Source organism: Anguilla anguilla, chromosome 10 (genome assembly GCF_013347855.1).
Source record: "Anguilla anguilla isolate fAngAng1 chromosome 10, fAngAng1.pri, whole genome shotgun sequence".
Classification (NCBI taxonomy): Eukaryota; Metazoa; Chordata; class Actinopteri; order Anguilliformes; family Anguillidae; genus Anguilla; species Anguilla anguilla.
The window spans coordinates 37,010,728-37,028,220 of NC_049210.1; the positions used below are offsets into that span (position 1 = coordinate 37,010,728).

Genomic DNA, 17,493 nt, shown 5'->3' on the forward strand with positions numbered 1-17,493 from the left:
GAAAAAAGAAAAAAATAATAATTCTATAAAAAATAACAATGATAACTCAGGATCGTCGACACACAACTCCATGGAAAATCTCAGCGTGATCGATCATAAAGATGACAATATACTTATACAAGTTCAGCAACTAATTTGTAGCTACTGGGTATGTAAAAATGGCACGTGGTTTCCTTGGATTCACAGGATGTTTGTGTTTGACCAATCAGCAATGTGCTGGACTGCTAGCGCCACCCAGTAGTTTTTGGTACCTCTGTGGAAGGGTAGCTCTGGAATTTAGTTCCGAGAGCGTTTCATGGTATGCTTCACCTGGCAGTGGAAATGCCTCCAGGACCTGTGATCAAGGTTTCATGACACGGTATGGCACGGCAGTAAAAAATGGGTTGAAATATCAGTCAGTTTAGTAGCTCTAATCCCACAGTCAAATTTGGCAATTTAAGATGGGGAAGCAGTCATGTATGACGTTACTCGAGTGCGCAGTCTGATGTTTCATGTTACATGCACCTAGTCAGTATGATTGTAACAGAGATGCGGAATAATAAATGAAAATACCCTATAATGTGCATGCACAGGTTTTTATCTCCACATACTATTGTTAATCAAGGAAACTCTTTACCAATGGTAATGTGAGAATAGTCACATCATCAGATTATGAAGCAAGGGCCTTTATTCATGAAAAAACGTTGATGCCCGTACATTAAGTTATTGGCCATGTTCCATTTATAAAGTGTTACATATATGGCGACATATTCATTTCACTGAACTAATGAAATGTTTTTGAATTAGCCTATGTGAGATGCAATGAACCGGTAACAGAATGTAGGATATCCATTTTAGCCTATACATTTTTATAAGATTCATTTTTATCAACTTTTAGGAATTATTTTAGGGATGATTTCAGCAATAAAAATTTTCAGAGGGCCATGTCATCCCAGACCCCACTCTTCCACAACGCCCCTAAACCACACCCCTATTTAATTATTGGACAAAAATATTTCTTTCATTTCCTGTTTCCACACCAACCAGGCGCCACTGATTTACACTTAAGTCTGTTGCTCATTACAAGCTTCTGATCCTGTCTTGGACTATGATGAGACTGGGCTAAAACCAGAGACCAGCCTTATGAAAACCAAATGACTCTTGCATGCTATGTTGTGCTCCAGTTTCAATCCGAAATCCTCAGGGGCCCCGGTAGTCCGACACACCTCGTCATCATTAGCACGCAATTAAAATATTAATCCCTCAGACTCTGCCAATGGAGGGACAAGTTACTCAGGGAAAATAGAGACAATACATCACACTAAACACGAGGAAGATCACCCGTAAACAGCCCGTGGCACGAGTCCGTAATCCCGGAGAATGAGGAACAGCCCTGCGCGCTCTGGCGTGTCCTCCAGTGACACGGTTTCACCTTGGGAGTACTTCAGCGCTGACCAGGGTGGCGTGAGGGTGCCGCTGGAAAGGACAGCACAGGCTCAGCCGCGTGGCTCTCTGGGTTACCTGGAGACATGGAGGCCCCTGCCAGGGGGAATGGGCAGCTGGGCGGCAGCACGAACGCGCTCGCTACCGCGCACGGAGCCTCCAGTAAGGGCCGCGTGTCTTTCCCGCTCCCCGTCCGCACTGCTGTTCACGCTAGGATGTTTCGTGCAGCCACTTTCTGACTTAACATCATATCTTGGGATGGGCCATTGCTTTCCGAGACCCTCTTCAGAAAACAAAACGGTCACACCAGCCCTGCCAATTGCGCTAAGGCTGGTGTTTAATAAACACTCAAAGCTGAGGATCGGGGGGGGGGGGGGGGGGGGGTGGGGGGGGGGGGGTGGGGCGGGGGCATTTCAAATGTCATCCTTTGTTCTTTTCCAGGGGAATGCGGCTCGCAGGATTAGTTCCTGAAAGGATAAGTTACGTCACGTGCGTCACAGGTGGTATTCGCCAGTGTCTACACACAGGGTCCATGCGCAGATGTACGACTCACCTGCACAGTAGGTGGTGACAAAAGCAATGTCACTTTTTAATTCGCCACGAAGATAATATGGTGGGGAAGCATTCTTAGAGAGGAAAACTCACCGTTCAAAAACGAGTCCTCGTAAGTTGTTCTTCAAACAACACTGCAATAATGCATGAGCCCCGTGAGAATACGAAACGGCTGTGTGGATACAACCCGTACACACCCCGAATGTAATACCCCCCCCCCCCCCCCCGCCCCCCCTTCTCACAGACAGAGGGGTCAGTTCAGTACACAAAAACACAATGAGTCTGTGTATCGTGTTCATTTCATTGACAAATAAAATGTTAACCGATTTCGAGGCAGGTCTCAAAGGGGTGGGAGTGCACACAGCACAGTGGCGCTTTGTGTTTTTCGCAAGCTGAGAATGGTCATACCGTGGTACGAGAAGCGAAAGCTCTCGCCCCATTCCTCCTTTAGCAGTGTGGCCTACAGCAGACTGCAGAAAAAAAAAGACAGGGTATCAGATCACTCCAGACGCCAGTACGCCAGAGACTGACCCTCAACCTGTAAACCTGACTAACAAGGCTGTTGGCTCCAGTAGTTAACACAATGTCGGAGCTAACAGAGATACCACAGCCTGCATGCAGGTGGAGGTCACCTTTGGTTAAAGGACATACCTGGAACACCTGTCTGTAATATATTACTATTTTCACACACTTCCCCACACCACAGCCCCAGAGGTGGAAAATCCAGTTTCGGAAAGTAAAAAACTCCTCCCAAGTAATTTGTTCCAATCATTTGGATTTGCTCATTAGCACAGTTCTTCAGCCAGGAGGTTGAACTAATTAGTTAAATCAGCTGGCTGAGCTCATGGGTAGAAGGAACATGGCAGGACTTTAACTCTCCACCTCTGCACAGCCCTCAGACGAGAGTTTAAAGGGACATACAGCTTGAGCAGTACGATTCAGAAAACAAAGAGACTTAAAGGTAAGTGATATTGGACTAAAAAAGGAAAGCTTTTAGCCCGGAATCCAGTTAAGCTGTCCGTATTGAATTTCCTCTAGCTTAAAGAAATAATTACGTTATGGCTTTCTTTTCGTGACCGAGAAAGCTTTGAAAAAAAATTAAAAAATAACAGAAGAACGATCTGAGGGAAACTGACGTTTGTGGGTTCATCGGAAATGTAATCCACAAGCGTTTCCTCCCACTTATCACCGTGATTCTCCAGCGTGATGCACACCACTGCCTGGGCTTCCAGGAGAAATGCTGGAGACGCGGTGGCTTTTCCACCGACACGAGCTGATTATAAACTCACAACAGTGACAGACAGCACTCTGAAACTGAAAGCCAGGCCAGGGGCATAAATGTGAAAAGATGTACGGAAAAGTAACCAGTAACCACGTTGAGATATAAACTATAATTAACTATAAAAACTTTGGAAAGATTTGGAACAGAAAGTAAACAAAAAAAAAGTGCAATCATAGCCGACGTGTTCCTTTTCATGGTCTTTCAGTCTGTCCTTCCCTGGTACTGCACCTTCCCCAGTGGCCACTGAAATCCCCCCACCCACACACACATACACACACACACGCACACAAGCACACACACCTAATCACTCTCACACACACACAGCAATCACTGTAAGTACAAACTGCCCTTTAAATACAATGCGGTGCACGCTACTCAATTGGCTCCTGTTTGTGAAATGCCCGGTTCCACCTGAAAACTGATCCGCCTGTTTCCAAAGGTTAATTCCCTAATTCCTTCTGTTATTCGGACCGGCGACAGAAGGGAACCCCCCGGGTGGGCTTCCCCCCTCTCTCATAAGAGGGCTTTGAGATCTGAGGAAAAGCTTTTTATGAGCGTGATTAATTATTAAAAATGGAGAAGCAGCGCGTGCCAAGGGCCACTGACCGCAGCGAATGAGCAGGTAGCCGGGTGGGCACCAGATTACCCCGCCAGTTAATTCGGTGACAAGCGCTGAAACCTCAGAGCCTTCCCGCCATCGTGAAACTCGCCGCCTGGGTGTGCACGGCCACAGGGATGCCGGCCCCGCCCGCGATTCACGTCAGAATTAATCAGCGGGGAAAAAAATGGCAAAATCCGAGTCGTGGCACTTGATTGAGAAAAAAAACAAAACTGGCAGACCAGGGCTTTTTAACGGCTTAACGTCCCTTATCACAATTAATAAAGGATTTGTCAGAAATCCTGCATATGGGCTAGTGTGATAGCAGTCTAGATTGACGCAGGAAAAGGACAGGTCAAATCCAGTATTCTGCGTAAAAATAACAGTGACCTTCAACCCACGGTAGATTAAAGCTGTTAAAGAAACGTTAGCCGCTTTGGCATTTCTGCTAATGATGCCACTGCGGATCCTGTATGGTTCAGAGGCAAACAACTGCCAACAAATGCTGCGAATCCTTGCTTTGAACCTTCTGTTCTCTCATGTTGCAAGCTTAGATTCGAGAAGACAAGATGTGCTTGAAGTGGCTACAGATGTTCAATTGAAGCTACCCATACAAAAATGGAATGCACTGCGATATACTGTAAATATGTGGACTTTTTTTGAAAATGAAAATGTAATTATGTAACAGTTTAACAACCTGCAATGCCTCAAAGCAGTAATACTGTGTATATTCCCAATACACACTGTGAAGTGTTGCAATAATTTGATATTTTAATTCAATATACTTTCATTATATTCAGTTTCTGTGGGGGGAAAACAATGTAAATATGGCTTAACTTTATTACTATATTGGCTTAACTGTTGCTGTAAGGTGTTTCCCAGACGATAGGGACACAATTTCAGCTTTTATAATTGCTGGAATTAAGTTTGTGAAGTTATGGCATGTTGAGCAATTTTACAACAATCTATTGCATTTTTAAGAATAATACAGAAATGTGTTTAGCCAATTTATAAAAGATATTGGTTATTAAAAATACAAATACTGTACATATTTATGGGGATTTTCATTTTCACTGCTTAGGTCATGTTCTGGCCTTTATATGTTACCATTGATTAGTTTTATTTTCATGGATACTTGCAGGCAGTGCAGTGTGTTACATGCTGCTATTTTAAAACAAGCTTCTCCCTAACTCCATTGCCACCTATGGAACGATCACTGCTATAACAAGCTCAAATTCCATAAAGTACCTTGGCTAAAACTGCACTTGTTAGCTTTACAATTTATACCGTTGTAATACACGTACTATAGATCATTTTGTAATTTTTATATTTAGCATCACACAATTCCTGCTAATTTCACACAAACATGGCGGGGGAATTAAATATCATAAATTGGGAATACAAATTCTCACAAACTACATTGTATTTAGACACTTAGAAGACGATCCTATCCAGATATCACACTGTTTTTACATATTCATGTAGCTGGATATTTACTAAACAGGACAACAACAGTGAACTTACCTGGGAGTTAAACCTACAACCCTATTATTATTTATTTTACTTTTATTTAACCAGAGTAGTCACACTGAGACTGACGTCTCTTTTGCAAGTGAGCCCTAGAGCCCACATGCTTTGGGCTGAGAGGCAAAACCGGAGTACCCAGAGGAAACCCATACAAACACAGAGAGAACATGCTAACTCCACACAGAGCAGATCTTGCTGGCCGGGACTCAAACCCAGAACCTCCTTCTTGCGAGGCAACAGTGCAAGCAGTGCCACCCAAAACTTGATACTACACTGCCACCTATTCTCCGATAAGCCTCCTCTGTCACTTCTGATAAGCCTTCTCTGTCTCAGCATCTTCTGGGAGGTCTGGTCAGCTTTATATGGTACTTCAACCTTTGGGCAGCAATGGATGGTGATGAATCTGTATATTCAAATCTTTGCCTGACCTCTCATCAGGCTACAACCCCCCACCCCTCGTGAGTTAGATGTTCCCTACACTTCTTCCTGAAAGCCCCAGCATGCCAAACAAGGTAATAGACCTACTTATGACAGTTAGGGTGGTTCATCAAGTTGAGGTTTCTTTTCCTCTCATGACCGAAAACAACCATCTACCCTGACATACTTTTGACAGGACGGTCTATGCTAATAATTTTGCAGCACTGATATCTTATCTTCCATTGTCGTCTGTTGCTCTCAGATTATCCACTCGCCTATAACAGATATATATCTCGGGCAATAGTTTGGGGTATTTCCATTTCTCATCTCTGAATTGAAATGAACAAAATAAAGCAATTATATTTGCCTGAAAAAAAATCTGTTATATTTCCCTTGAGACCAATCGTTATATTGCAAGGGGATTTAAAGATGAATAACATCTACATTGAGTACAAATCTCGTTATCAAGACTCCAAGTACGGATTTACATTTGCCCTGCAACGTCACCAGAAGTAAAACCCACCTTCTATTAAAAGACATAAACGTAACCGAATACTGCACTGTGCACCTGCACTATGAAGAGCGCGCTTACATGCATTGTGATGGATCCTTCGCCCATGACCTGTCATTCCGTGTACATGCTTCTTTACAGCAAAAGCGGTGACCAAGAGGCTTAATTCTAACGTTTACGACACATTGATATGTTAAATATTCAAAAGCGTCGTGGACACTGTCACAATTGAGGACTTTGGTTCTCTTTTTTCCATTTTACCAGTTCGGCTAGAACTTTAGATTCGCAGTAACAAAAGACAGGGGGTAATACATTCTTTGGTAGGCTATTCGAGTTCGTGACAATGCAGGGCATCGCCTCATTATCAGAATTCAAGCGTGCATATTACGCATGCAGTCTGCATTCTTTTTGTCACCTGTCCATAAGTAATTATGTCGATGGCTCTGTTCAAACGTCCACAAAAATACTAGTTAAGCTGTTGACACAATAACTTTTTATCTATTTTGTAAATACTGGTTTCAATTCTTCTGTTACCAATTTGGAGGGATAGTGTACAATACAATTGTCAAAAGTGTCAAAAGTGCCATCAAAACTACAATGCACTGTACTGCAGCCCCACTATTAATTTATGTCGCGTGACAAGCCGTGGCACAGCTGCAATATTGCCAAATTGTTCTAGTTTTTAGGCTAATGCTCACTCAGATTTAAATGTTACTTGTGCAATATAGCCTTAAAATGATGACCTATTATTTTTGAAATGTCAAAGACTAAATTTGTTTCAGATTCAAACCATACACAATTAAAACAACTACACATACAGGTACCACATATATTACTTTTGAAAATAAATTTAATCACTAACTTGTTTTTGTAGCTGCTCATTTTGAAAGCTCTTCAACCTCCAGCGACTTCCTCCTCCAAAACTCCAAGACAAACTGAAGTCGCAATCCAGCGTTGGTGTCCTCTTGCTTGTGACGAAGTTCTGTCGTATCAGTTTCGTCAAAGGATGCGAACTTTCATTTATTGTTATAGGCGGGATTTCTACGCTATAAAATTCTAATACATTGGAATAAGGCGCAACAATAAATTCCAAGAAAAAAGTTCAACCATAGCCGGGGAGCTGTGTTAAGCAATAGTCAGATCTACCAGCTAGACTAGGCTAAAGAAAAATAAATAAATAAAACAAAATTCACAAATGCGTAAATCCCACCAAATGGGCAAATGACATTGGAATACCCAAAGCGTTCTGTGCGTCCTTTCTTGGTGTCGACATGTGCCGAATCTATTGCCCTATCGGTATGGCAATGGTAACTCTAGCTAGGCTACTCAGTGTCGTTCAACGTGTGTCTATTTTCCATATTTAAAGAACCATCCCTCCTTCAACGTCACGCCACAAGTGGGAGGTTTGGACAAGAAACTGAAAAATCGAGGAAGAGTTACCCCATACTACGTTTTCTCAGTAGAAGCTTAGGAGTGGTACTATCTAGAGTGGTACAGCAGGTTTAATATATTCAAGGTACAGCAATTTGGGAACTAGCCTACGTTGCCTATAATAAAAACCAGGGTGCTCTTGAAAATGCATTAAACATGGGTTAGATATTTATATAAAAAAGAAAACACAATTTTGACCTGAACCGACGCTAAAATATAAAGCACATTTAAAATATCAATTTATGATGACAAATAATGTAAACCACTAGCCTACTGTAGTTGCACGAATTCTTTAATCGCTACTTCTTTTCCTTGATCTATGATCACAAGATTAGGTGATATAGCGACATCTGCAGGAAGAAATAGTAATATTATATAGTGTGGATCACTGCAACGATGAAGATAGCTCATATACTGTATATATTTAGATAACGTAAACCATGAAAGATTAGTCTGCATACTATATCCTCCTGACACCCAGCAATTTCTTTTTTTTTCATTTTTAACATAATACAAGTGTCTTGGATGACTGCAACATGTCTGAAATGAGTATTTTCAAAAACATGATTTATTTTTATTGAATGTTTATTGAATGGCATAGTAGGATATATGATTACGACCAGAGATTCACATTCCTTTCAGGGGGCAAACATTAATTGCCTGGGCTTAGGAGAGTATGATAAATAATAAATCATTTATTTATTAAATGTATTTTAAAATAGAACCAAAAGTTCAATGGTTTTTCCTCTCTGGCTGCTGCTGCTAGTACTGGCTGGTAGGCTGTTGTTGAATTAAATCCTTTTGTGAAATAATTCTGTTGGATTATGTTTTGCATCATGAACCAGAAAGAGCCAGAAGAACCAGGAATTTCACTGGATGAGCTCAGTAAGCACTTTGTGCTGACGGCCAAGGTTAAGTGTATGTGTGTTTGTGTATGTGCATGCATGTGTGCATGTGTGCTTGCGTGTGTGTGCATGTGTGTTTTCCAACATTTGTTATACTGGAGCTGAAAATGAGTACTGCATAACTTATTTGCTACCATCAGGGCCTAGCGGGTCAATACTAATATTCGGTAATATTAATTTGTCAAAGGGACATGTTAATCTCATGCTATGTTAGACATGCTCATACCACATATGACAGGTGGGCAGTGTAGGCCACGCACCAGGGGTCAGTTTTATTTTTCGCTTCCAAATCCCTTCATGTAAATATGAAGCAATGATAATCATTTCAGTGAAAGTCTTGGTGAGAAGCTTTTTAATTATTTATTTCGTGCTGTTATTGAGGACGGACGATTCAAGTGACAAGAGGGGCCCTTAAAAAATATTGACTATTTTCTGAGGTGGTGGAGCCCAAGGTGAGATCTTTTCATAAAACCCCCTGCGTCACCCCTGCATGCAGTTGGTTTTCACAGAGTAAGCTCAGGAGGGCGTCCTTAAATTCTGTTTCTGTTGTTGCAGGTATCAGGGGAAACTCTTCCTCAGCAATACAAGCAATATATTTCCCCTTAAGCTGGGCATGACACTGACTTTAGCCCTGCTCTCCCAGTGAATTAGGGTCTCTCACGCCATGGAAGGAAATGCTGTTATATCACAGTGTGCTAAGTCAAACCCAGCAGAACCGTTGTATCTCAGCTGAAGGCGCTTCCGCAAGATGGACGCTAAGGACAAAAGGAGCATTTGTACTGACCGCCACAAGTCACGATACTGCTTCTGTTGACTGTAAATAGAGGGGAACACATTTACGTGAAAATACAGTTAAGTACTGACTCATTTGGGAAAAAAACCCCACTTTAAAACCCTGCTAAGATATTTAATCTGTTCTGGTTCTGACCTGCAAAGACCTGTGTGTTGCTGTTGTATTAATGTGAATGATTCACGTAGAATACGTGTGTCAGGTTAACAGTTCAGGCCAGTTGCATTTCACCCCCTGAACTCGGTTTGAAAAGCAACGTGCAGTTTGCACGAGAGAGAGTGTTAATAAACTTGGACCAGCTCCGTGCCCAGTAGAAAAAACGCTGAGCTTTTTTAACACCAAGCAGGAGAGAGGATAGCATTCAGGCCAGCATGTTCAGTCATGGTTCACTTCAGGGCAAATGGAGCGAAACTAGCCAGATCTGGGGACGGGACCACAGGGACTTCATATAATTTTTTTAAACTATATATATATTCACACATTAACAAGCAAATACATTGACAAGGTTCTTTCCCAGTATGTGTGCTATTTGTTTTGGATTGCTAAATTTAAGGTGAATCAAAAATCTGCTTCTACAGTCAGTTTCTTAGGAGTGTGATTTGTGTTTGTTTTCTAGAACCTGGGGTACAGAGTTGAATGTACCTTTTCATTAAACTTTCATCTCTAATACTCTTAGTTAAGAATAATGTGTGTCGATTTGCTGTTTTTCATTTCCTGCTCCAGCATGTTTGGTGTGTGCAGGTATGTGATGCATGGACTTTGCCCATTTCAGTGGGACCATCAACCCTGCCTTTTCTGCTGACCTTCCGAAAATCAACCATCCATCCTGATATTTCCCCTGTGGCAGTGACCATATGGGCCATGGGTCTGGACCAGGCCCAGCAAAAACAGCTCTACAGGGGCACAAGATTTGATAGTCACACATTCTGTCTGCAAGTCCATTAATACATGATTTTTTTTGTTGTCTTGGAAGTGTTGTCTGATAGGGTCCTAACTCAGAGAATTGTACACAGAATTGTTTTTCTCTGGGAGGAATTACTTATCTATGTATTGTGAACCCTTAAACCATAGGCTCTCTTAACCCTTTAAGGTGTAAGATCACAAACATTATTAGAATGTTCTTAACTGAACTTTCTAATGCTGATGTCACTACTGGTAACTTAAAGCAATGGAGTTCTAGAACACTGACTTAGAATTTAAAAATAAATAAATACATTTCAAAAAACCTACTCATCAGAGAGTTCAATAGGTTGCACTCCCTCCCAGACTAGGTGATGCTCTTTTGCCACTGCATGTAAACTGATTGGAGCCACTCACATGCTCATAACCTACTCTGGGAGATCTGTCCTCTTAAATTCTCTGGGGAAGGAACAGTATACCTAGTTATGGCTCTCGGAAGTTGGACGAGCAGGTGAATGTTAACGGTCTGAGAGCCAATTATAGTAGTTATGTTGAGCATGCTCTTTCTCATTGTTTTTGTGACAATAATTTTTTACACCACTAGAAAATGACTTCCTACATTTTGACACACATCTGAGAAACTTACATTTTTTGCTTAAAGGAATATGTGACCCATATGTAGACATGGTGTGCCTCTGTTGACCTGGAATCAAACGAGACACCAGTAAGGGCTTTGTGAATTACCCGTGACTTAATTTAATTTTTAACATGCCAGCCAACATCCTTCTCCAGGCAAGGTGCAGACACAGTCAGTTAAGTCTTTAGTACACTGTCAAAACATTCCTGCGGGAACATATGACCCAAAAAACACTAAAGGTCCAGTTGAATGGCACCAGTCATGAATTACCGCAACAGTTCGGGCCAGTGGTTTTAAGGGCAGACTTCTAACCACTGGATTGTAGGTTTTGTTCTTGGGTGGGGAACTGCTCTTGTAACCTTGAGCCAGGTACTTATCAGTGGCAAGCATCTGTGGAGGAAATATCCTATGTTGTAATTCCTCAACACTGACCTCTTTCTAGTACCTGCATTAACGCACATGATGTCTGTCATGTGCTAAAACAGGAAGGATGAAGAGTCCTGATTTAGTAGACAGACTCATACCAAGTCCTTTTCGATTGATGGTGTTACGAAAAGCTCAAATGCTGATTTTATGTCTTGGACATGGCTGACAGCATATCTGGTGGGGCCTGGAACCATTTTGATTACATTAGCAGCATTAAGTCTACCCTGTCGTTCAAGTGGGGAGAGGGACCATAATAACTTTCCATTTTTGGAAGGTAACGTGTCTGCTGGTGGTTGAGAGACAACAGGAGGGTCGACACTAAGGGTCTCATTCTCATCAAAGGAGGATGCCTCATAATCAAGGTCCTCCTCAACATTACCCTCTGTCTCAGACACATTCTCCTCTATTTCACTGGTTTAGAAGGCTGCTGTGCAAGCTTTTATATGTTTTCTCCTCCCCTATGTTGTGTGAACTATCAATGTCCTTGCGGGAACCATATTTCCCCTCCCCCAGGGCGCGGGAAGTGAACTATCAGTGGTTCTTGCACTACTACAGGTATGGTTATGTTAGGTTAGGGCCCTAAAGCAGAGTGAAGTTTTTTGAAGATTATAAAATTGCATGTTATAGTGACCTCAATATCATCCAAAACAACCAAAACAAATGTCTGTAAAATGTTGATATTTCTTATATGTTTTATACAGCTAAAACAGCCTGGGGTCAAATTGACCCCAAATAACACCAATGCGTACAAAATGTGTACAGGACATTGAAAACATATCATTATGTTAATTTTATGTTTACCCAGTTGTCCCCATTAAATTAGGAAAAAAATATGACGTCAATATGATGTCAATCATTTATTTAGAGATGTTAAACATTGAATGGGGTCAAATTGACCCCAAAGATAATAGGAGGGTAAAATTGTTAGATATTACATAAAGTGCAACCAGAGGATGAGACAGCGTCTGCATAAAGCCTTACGAGAAGTTAGTATGGCTTATTTTTACTTTTATTGTTTCTGGTCTTTTTTTTTTCCCTTGAGTAAGGTTGAATTATATCGGGTGCCCTTTCTGTTTATCCTCAACAGATGAACGCTACATTTGTTGAGCGTCAGGCCTCATTTTCCAAAGTGGCTCAGTGTAGCACGACAGTCTCTTTTCAGCGAAAGCGTGTGTCCGTGTGTCTGGTGAACATTAAAATATCGCCCACCTTGAAGTCCAAAAGAGTCATTGTTTTTCAGAGGCTTGGCTGTGGGGTTTCAGTGCAAGATTTCTCTGGTTTACTGCAAAGACAGGAAAGGACAGAAAATTTTTAAAGACAAGGACACGGACGAAAACATGACAGTCAACTTTGCTCTAGTATTGAAAAACGGGATTTACGTAACCCCTCCACTTATAATCTGTTCTCAAAACAAGAAAGATGTTGTTATTCAAAACAGACACGTGCAAACTTTCCTACGCTAACTTTACAAACACATCTGTTCTAGCAAAAAACAAAAAAAGAAATAAACATTTTAAATAACAGATGAATTCATTGCTTAATAATTGAACAGGATCTCCACAAAAAGTACTACGCAAACAGTTAACTATGTTGGCATTTTGTATTCGTACTTTATCAATATCAATATATCATTGAGTAGGACTACTCAAATTCCATGAAAATGACATGCAGTTTGACCTCACCACATTAGAAAACATTGGAATTCTGCATGGTGAAACATTTTTGTGTTAGAATAATTCTCATGCAACAGTATTCCTTATTGTTTTTCTCTGTTTTCTATAAGAAGAAGCTGGTGGGATATTCTCAGGCAGGTTCTTGTAGGTCCTTGAAACCTTATCACCAACGGTGTTTCCTGCAGGAAGAATTTATAAAGCTTACAGAACATGGAAAATAATAACCAAAAATAGCCTGCTTGTTCAGTTCTTCCTGTTATGTGTTTTCCAGAATCGATTTTAGAAAGCAACTGAGGTGATTATTCTTCTATGCTGTTTTGTTTGCATTTGACAGTGACCAAAACCAGCCAACCTGTGAAATAATAATTTATCTTAAAGTATGCCCAGTCTAAAAAAATGAATTATATACTGCTAATACAAAATCAAACTGCTTTTCTCACATTTTTACATCACATATCCTGTCCAATGGTTTTATATGACAATGTTTACCTTTTCCCAGCAAGCATATTTTAACCAATAAGTAATATATAACATATTATTATAATATATAACATTTATTTTTTATTTGAGTGAGTTGTTTCCATGGCCTACTTCCATTTGTTTTCCATTTTACTGCAGTATTTTTTTTCACCTGTATCCAAATTATAATTACATAGCTGCTGCTGCTTTGCCAGGCGAGACTAGTCTTGGGACGGTACAGAACTTGTAGTCAAAACAACTGTCGAATAAACAGAAATGAACAGAAAAGAAGCATAATTAGGCCTGAAACAACTTCAACTACCAGCAGTCTGTGTGTCTGACAGGTGTCTCTGAAGAGGTATTTACAGGTGCACGGTGCACTGTATCATTTTTACTGGGAGTAATGAGAGAGCCTGAACCACTATAACCCCACAGCTAGCGGGAGGACTTCATAACCCTGCAGCTCACTGCAAAGACTTGCATGGCTTGCAGTAACCACCATACCAGCCTCTGTCTGGATTTCACCTGTGTCTCAGCCAGGGAAGGCTTTAGGTGAATTTTTAGCCTTTTTGAAGTTTGTATTGAGTTCTCTAACAGTAAGTGTGAGGAGGGTGCATCTGATACCTCTGGTATTATCATATCCTTTCATGCTGGAGCCAGCTCACTGGATTGAAGTGGTGCTTCTGTAGATGTATTGTTCACATATTTTATTTTCATTCTTTTATAGTTTTACTTTATTGCGGGTGCGGGTTTGGGGGGTTGTCTCTCCTGGGGCAGTAGTGTAGCTTAAGGGAAACTGGGCTTGGACTCGGTAACCCCAGGATTGCAGGTTTGATTCCCTGGGTGAGGCACTGCCATTGTACCTTTGAACAAGGTAATTAGCCTGAATCGCTTCAGTAATTGCCCCAGCTGTATAAAAGGATTTAATGTCCAAACAATGCAAGTTGTGTGCGATCCTTCTCTGAACGCCGAACGGCGAACAGCGAAAGGGAGGGGAGCCTCCTGTCCGGCTCTTCTTCTCTGGTTTTAAGCACGGGGGGCGGAGAGCCTCGGGGGGGGCTCCTGCTAATTTGTAATTGCACTTGCGTGCCCTTTGCTGCCGCATGCGAAGCGGGGGGCCCCTCCCACCGTGGAAAAGTACTGCGAGGAACGGGGCGTGCTCTGCCGGGAGGGTCTTCTCTGAACCGGCTCGCGCACACTTTCCTGGAAGGGCTGGGTCTGTGCAGTCTTCGCTCTCTTTCTTTTGTTTTGTTTTTAAAGTGACCAGGGGTCAGTGTCACGAAGCAGGACCTTGTTTCACGAAGCAGGATTACTGAGCTAGGTGGAGAACTGCACTGAGTAAAACCTTAAACCCTCCCAAATCTGGAACATGGCTGTTCTGGGTTTTACTCTGCACAGTTACCCAGCTATCTCAGTAATCCTACATCGTGAAATACTGCCCAGGTTTCTGGATAACTCTGCCGAGTAAAACCCCGAACCCTTCAGTTCCGTTATCCAGCTAACTCTGAAATCCTGCTTCGTGAGACAGGCCCTGGGAAATTCCAGCATTAAAATCCAGATTGATCCAGACCTCTTTTGGGACAGTAACACCCGGACACTAACGATCCCTCAGAGTTCTTCCCAAAATGTTTCATGAAACCAGCCACGCCGGCCCTACTCTTGTAGAGGCATGCGGTACACATGGGCCTTGAATCTGTACCATTTTTACAACAGTGTCTGTTCTATAACCTTATGGATACTGAACAGGTCGTCCCTCACAGTTCATTAACCGCATGGTTCTTAAAGAAGCCGTAAGTCAGGGCAGCCCAAACCAGCAGATCTCAGGGTTGGGCAGCCCTGTCATAGATTAATTTTATTAATGTTAAGTTAAAAAAAAAAAGTTTGGAAGCAAAAACAGCTGTCGTCGTGACTTTAAATTCAATAAGAACTGTACACAGCAAAATGGTTTGTGTTACGTTACATTACATTGTGTTAAATCTCCTCTAACAGAGTACCTTTTACACTGATGGAGTAAATGCTTATTCTTTCAGGGAAAAATATAAATACAGATTTCACTCTGTAGGTTGTCTATGTTGAGTATCCCATCTGTGACGGAGAGAGGGGGTAGAAATATCATCTCGGATTTGACGGTGTAAGTCAACTATTGGAATGTTTAACCCGAGGTTGGCATACAAAGTTAATGTGTAACCAAACCGAGCCATGAAGTAAATCGCCTTCCCTCAGCCCGGAATTAAGTTCTGCAGCTTAGTGCTGCTGGTTCACTGAAGCCATACAAACGTACCTGTTCTGAGTGGTTGTAACAAATTACAGCTGTAAAAGGTGCAGTTTGAGCAGGGCTGTTACGCCGCTGAAGTCTCTGTAACTGAAGTAATGCAGCACTTGTACATGGCTGCGCATTGTAGCTTTGAGGCTAATTGGAACTGACCCTGATTCTTTGCAAAAGAACTCTGCACAGGGCATGTCTCTGTCTCTTTGTGTAACTACACGATGCAGGGGATGACTCCGTCTCTTTGTATAACTATATGATGCAATTGAACAATTACGTGCTCATCACAATTGCAAAGTTGGCTGAGGTAGGTATAATTCACAATTTTCCCTGTATAAACAGCAAGCAATGAACATCCTGTTGAACATCCTGGCACTTTCACATTAGCCCTTTTCCACAGTAATAAAACAAACATACAAAGGATTATGACATCAATCGGTTATGACACCGAACAGTTATGACGCTAATCATTTATGACATTGAGCGACATGGACTAGCTGGCGTTTAAGAAGCTGTATTCTTGAGAGGCAGAACAGTTCACTGAGGTTTTTCATCATTTGAGCTAAACTGGATTTAGTCATTAGATACTGGACAGAAAGTCATTATACCACAGAAGAAGACAGTATCCCAGTCGATGGTTGAACATTATCACACTTTAGCATTATTACACATTTGAGCTCTAGTCAGCACGGAGCCAACGGAGCATGCTCTCAGGTAATGTGAACAACACGGGCCATTAAAATGTGACTTATTACCAGTCGCAGTTGAGACAGATCATTCTCACACGTGTGTAGATGTGAACTTGGCACCGGGACGCAGTGCAGTGATGAGAGGTTACACTGGCTGACTGCTGCAATCAAGGACGTGGCAGTACGGCAGGTGCCAGCCGGGGTAGGCAGGGAGGGGCCCTGCGTCTGTAGCTGTAGGCCATGGGCGCTTGGTGTCGTGTGACATTTGTGGTCTGTATGCTTCTTTGGGGAATGGGCAAAGGTCAAAGCAGCCAGGCTGTGCTCCATGGCCATTCAGTACACAGCAAAGACCCTCTTGCCTTGTGTAGCAGATGTAATGACTTGAGACTCATAGGTAATGCACGGTGCCACCTGCAGGGTCTTCTGAACTACAATTAAAGTGAAGATTTACAAGATGGACAATGAATGGCGTTTGAGTGGTGAGGCCTTTAAGAATGAATGTTCACTTATGCTTCTCAAATTATTTCTGAAAGAATGTTCTATCACCAGGGACAATTATGAAAGTTTCAGCTACCCTGGGACAACAATGCCTCCACCACACCCAAACAATCTCTCCCACCTGTGTAAAACCCTCGCACCTGTTCAAAAATAAAAATAAAATAAAAAAACGTGTTGTGCATGCCTACCAGTGTTCTGCACATTTTCGACAGGATGCAGTGATCATAGCATTGATGCATATAGTGTAGCAAAATGATCGATGGAACGGATGTCTGCAGAATAAACTGTGGCCAAGATGACACACTATCATATACGAATCAGAAAAGAGACCTTTGTTTTTATGGTCCCACAAAGATTGCGTATCAAATTCCAGAAGGCTCAAAGGTTTTTCCATTGTGTATCTATAATGATAAAGGAAGAAATAAAATTATGATTGATCTCCTGGCTTTACTACAAGGTCCCACAAAACAATGAAAATAACCTTGGGATTCAGATTCACATGGCTATTAC

General features: G+C 41.8%; 1 protein-coding gene across 2 annotated transcripts in view; it reads right to left on the reverse strand.

Moving 5' to 3' along the window:
- slc4a4a (solute carrier family 4 member 4a) overlaps positions 1 to 7,643 on the reverse strand; it is a 71,195-nt gene extending 63,552 nt beyond the window's left edge. Inside the window, exon 1 of one of the 2 annotated variants that reach the window (XM_035379384.1) lies at positions 7,172 to 7,643. In XM_035379384.1, the coding sequence (XP_035235275.1) occupies positions 7,172 to 7,191 (20 nt within the window). In that variant the 5' untranslated portion in view covers positions 7,192 to 7,643. The remainder of the gene's footprint in view (positions 1 to 7,171) is intronic. The other variant, XM_035379383.1, reaches the window with a different exon arrangement.
- Between the last annotated feature and the right edge of the window lie 9,850 nt (positions 7,644 to 17,493).